Source organism: Opisthocomus hoazin, chromosome 21 (assembly GCF_030867145.1).
Source record: "Opisthocomus hoazin isolate bOpiHoa1 chromosome 21, bOpiHoa1.hap1, whole genome shotgun sequence".
Taxonomy (NCBI): Eukaryota; Metazoa; Chordata; class Aves; order Opisthocomiformes; family Opisthocomidae; genus Opisthocomus; species Opisthocomus hoazin.
In genome coordinates this window covers 5,505,413-5,508,449 of record NC_134434.1, presented here as the reverse complement: position 1 = coordinate 5,508,449, position 3,037 = coordinate 5,505,413, and the positions used below count along the sequence as shown (strand labels likewise).

At 58.4% G+C, this 3,037-nt stretch overlaps 1 protein-coding gene across 1 annotated transcript; it reads left to right on the top strand.

Moving 5' to 3' along the window:
* Positions 1-672: 672 nt before the first annotated feature.
* On the top strand, positions 673-2,755 carry LOC142363844 (major facilitator superfamily domain-containing protein 6-like protein B). Its single transcript, XM_075440900.1, has one exon. The coding sequence runs from the start codon at positions 777-779 to the stop codon at positions 2,667-2,669; it is 1,893 nt and encodes a 630-aa protein (XP_075297015.1). The 5' UTR covers positions 673-776; the 3' UTR covers positions 2,670-2,755.
* The last annotated feature ends 282 nt before the right edge of the window (positions 2,756-3,037 follow it).

Here is a 3,037-nt window from a genome sequence, read left to right as displayed (position 1 = left end):
AAGAGTCTACAACCCCCCCGCTGGCTGCCCCTGGAGTACCCTCTGTGCCGGACCCTCTGTCCCTGCAGCCTGTTCCCCTCAAAGTCTGCCACTTCAAAGCACCCCATGCCCTTAGCGGGGACAGTGCTTGGCCCAGCACTTTCCCATGGCCACGAACATCCCATGGCCACGGACATCCCACAACCATGGACATCCCACAACCATGGACATCCCACAACCATGGACATCCCGTGGACATGGACATCCCATGGACATGGACATCTCACAACCATGGACATCCCATGGCCATGGACATCCTGTAGCCACAGGAAGCCGCGGCCATGGACTTCCCATGACCGCAAACATCCCATGGCCACGGACATCCCGCGTCCACGGACACCCCGCAGCCACGGACACCCCGCGTCCATGGAGACGCACATCCCACGCCCCGGTGGCCTGGGCCTCGATCTTCTCCACGGCCCGCCGATCTCATTCCCTCCAGGGAAAGCCGGAGCGAGGGGTGCCTGGGTGGGGGGAGCTGGGGCCGGGGGTGCCCGGGGCCGGGGGAGCCCCGGGCGGGGGACGCTGCGGGGCAGGAACGAGGCGGGCCGCGGCGCTGCCCCTCTCGGCCGGCAGGAGGCGCTGTCCCGCCCACCGCCCGCCGTCTCCTGGCAACGGGGCGGGCCGGGACGCGCGGCGGAGGCGCAGGCCGAGCGGGTGCGGTGACCGCGGCCCTGGGGAGCGGGGGGCCCGGAGCTGCGTGGCCGGTACCCGCGGGAGGAGCACGCGGTAGCGCCATGAGCGAGCAGTGGGACGTCGGCCGGGCCTTGGCCCTGTCCGCCTTTTTCCGTCTGCTGCATGGCGCGGGCCGGGCCTGCGCGGTCCCGTTCCTGACGCTGTACCTGCGGCAGCTGGGGCTGTCGGCCCCGCTGGTGGGGGTGGCGGCCGGAGCCAGGTACATGGTGACAGCGCTCTGGGCCACGCTCTGCTTGCGCTGCCCTCGGGGCCGCAGGAACCGGCGGCTGCTGCTTGCCAGCTGCTTGCTGGGCTCGGCCGGGGCCAGCCTGCTGCTCACCCTCGTCCCCCCCGTCGGCGGGGCCCCAGGGAGCACGGCCTGTAACGGCAGCCGGCAGCCGCGTGACCGAGGGGCCGCCGCCACGCCAGGCCCGGCCACGGGCAGCTACCCGGGTCCGAGCGTGGGCGTTGTCACCGACGCAGAGGCAAGGGTGAAAACAACGGCTGGCGTTCTGATGGCGAGCAGAAAGCCGACGCTGAGCAGTGCGGCCTTCCAGGGATCGTTTGGGTTGACGGACACGCTTGGGAAAGAAGGCAGAGGGGTTGCTGGAGGCGATACAAAGGCGAGCGGCTACTTGGCCGGTCCCTCCGGCTGGACGGCTTCTGCGAAAGCGGTTAACCGGGAGACGCAAGAACCAGAAGTGACGGCTTCCTCCGGAGCTCGCTTGCCTGGACTCGAGAAGGAAGCGAGCAGTCTGGCTTCTGCTGCAACAGATCTCGCTGATAATGCTGAAAAAAGCCTTTATTCTACTGAGAGCAGCGAGCTCTCTGTGTTTAAAACAACTCTTCCTGCTGTTGGAGATGCTTACGTGCCTGGAAACCTTTCAGACCACCAGAAAGACACTCCAGATGTCAGCTTCAAGGCAGTGCGAAACATCTTTCCGGACAGAGAGTATCACATTTTTCTTATGGTACTGAGCATTGTTGTGCTTTGGGAGCTGCTGGCTACTTCTCTCAAGTGGATGGTGAATGAGGGTCTCTACGAATATCTCGACTTCATTGACGCGACTGACAGGTATGGCAGGCTGTGGATTTGGAGTTACCTGGGTGCATCTATAGGTGCCTGCAGCATTGCCGCATTCGTGGATCAACTGAGTTGCTTCCTCGGCAGCACGGTCGCCCGCCTCGCTGTCCACTTCTATGTCTGTGCTCTCCTGGTAATGCTCTCGTCGCTTGGCAGCGTCTTTTTTCCCGTCCACATTCCCAAGAAAACCAACCGTGTTAACAAAACCGCCAAAGCCCTGGCCCTGCTGTGGAGCGATGGCCGAGCGATCCTGTACGTCATCACCATCTTCCTCACCGGTGCGGCTGGGTCGGCGGTGCAGAACTTTCTCTTCTGGCAGATGCAGGACCGAGGTAGCAGTGAGCTGTACATGGGGCTCTCCGTGGCCGTTGGGCTGCTTGCTGAAATTTTGCTTTATTTCTTCAAGGGGAAGTTGCTGAGGACTTTCTCGGGCAGCAAAATTGTTGCAGTCAGTCTAAGCCTCCTGGCAGTACAGCTTCTGTGCTACTCCTTCTTGTGGACTGTGTGGTCAGTTCTCCTTATCCAGATACTATCTGCCTTCAGTAGCGGTGCTTTGTGGTGGGTGGTTACCACGACGGTGGATGACATAGCCACTCCAGGCATGGAGAGGCCCCTGCACGCTGTTCTCCAGGGCCTCTTCTACGGTGGAGGAGCAAGCTTGGGCAGTTTTGCAGGAGGGTTTGTCGTGAAGCACTTTGGCTTGGCAGTTCTGTACAGGGCATGCTGCATGTGCCTGGTGCTGTGGCTCCTCTTGTTCTTAACTCTCCAATCTAAATTGCCACAGCAGAAACTAATTAATTATTCTCATCTCCTGGCTGCGGATTCCAGGGATATGACTCTGACGAGGAGAACAAGAAGAGCTGGCTGGTAAATCTATGAAGAGTGGAAGTTTTAGCAGGAATTGGTCACAGCAGCATGCTATCAACAGATCTGTGCTTCAGTGTGGGTGGAGTAGTAACCTGGTGTGATGACGCTGCCCAGAAATGACCGTTAATTCTAAAGTGCTAAATATATACAGTATCTATCTGACCGGACAGATTTTTATTAAAGAAAAAATTATAAATCTTTTTATTGTCTTAATTTATAGCATTTTTGTAATAATTTTTCCTTTTTAACTTAATGATTTTGCTTCCAAAATCGTATCAAGGTATTTCAGGTATACATTTGCTGAAATGAATGTAGCTAAGTTTTCAGTCAAAAAACAAACTTGAATTGGATTCTCGCTCCCCAGAGCTGATG

Coding starts and splice junctions, on each gene's coding strand:
- LOC142363844 (XM_075440900.1), top strand. CDS start 777: ATGAGCGAGCAGTGGGACGTCGGCCGGGCCTTGGCCCTGTCCGCCTTT.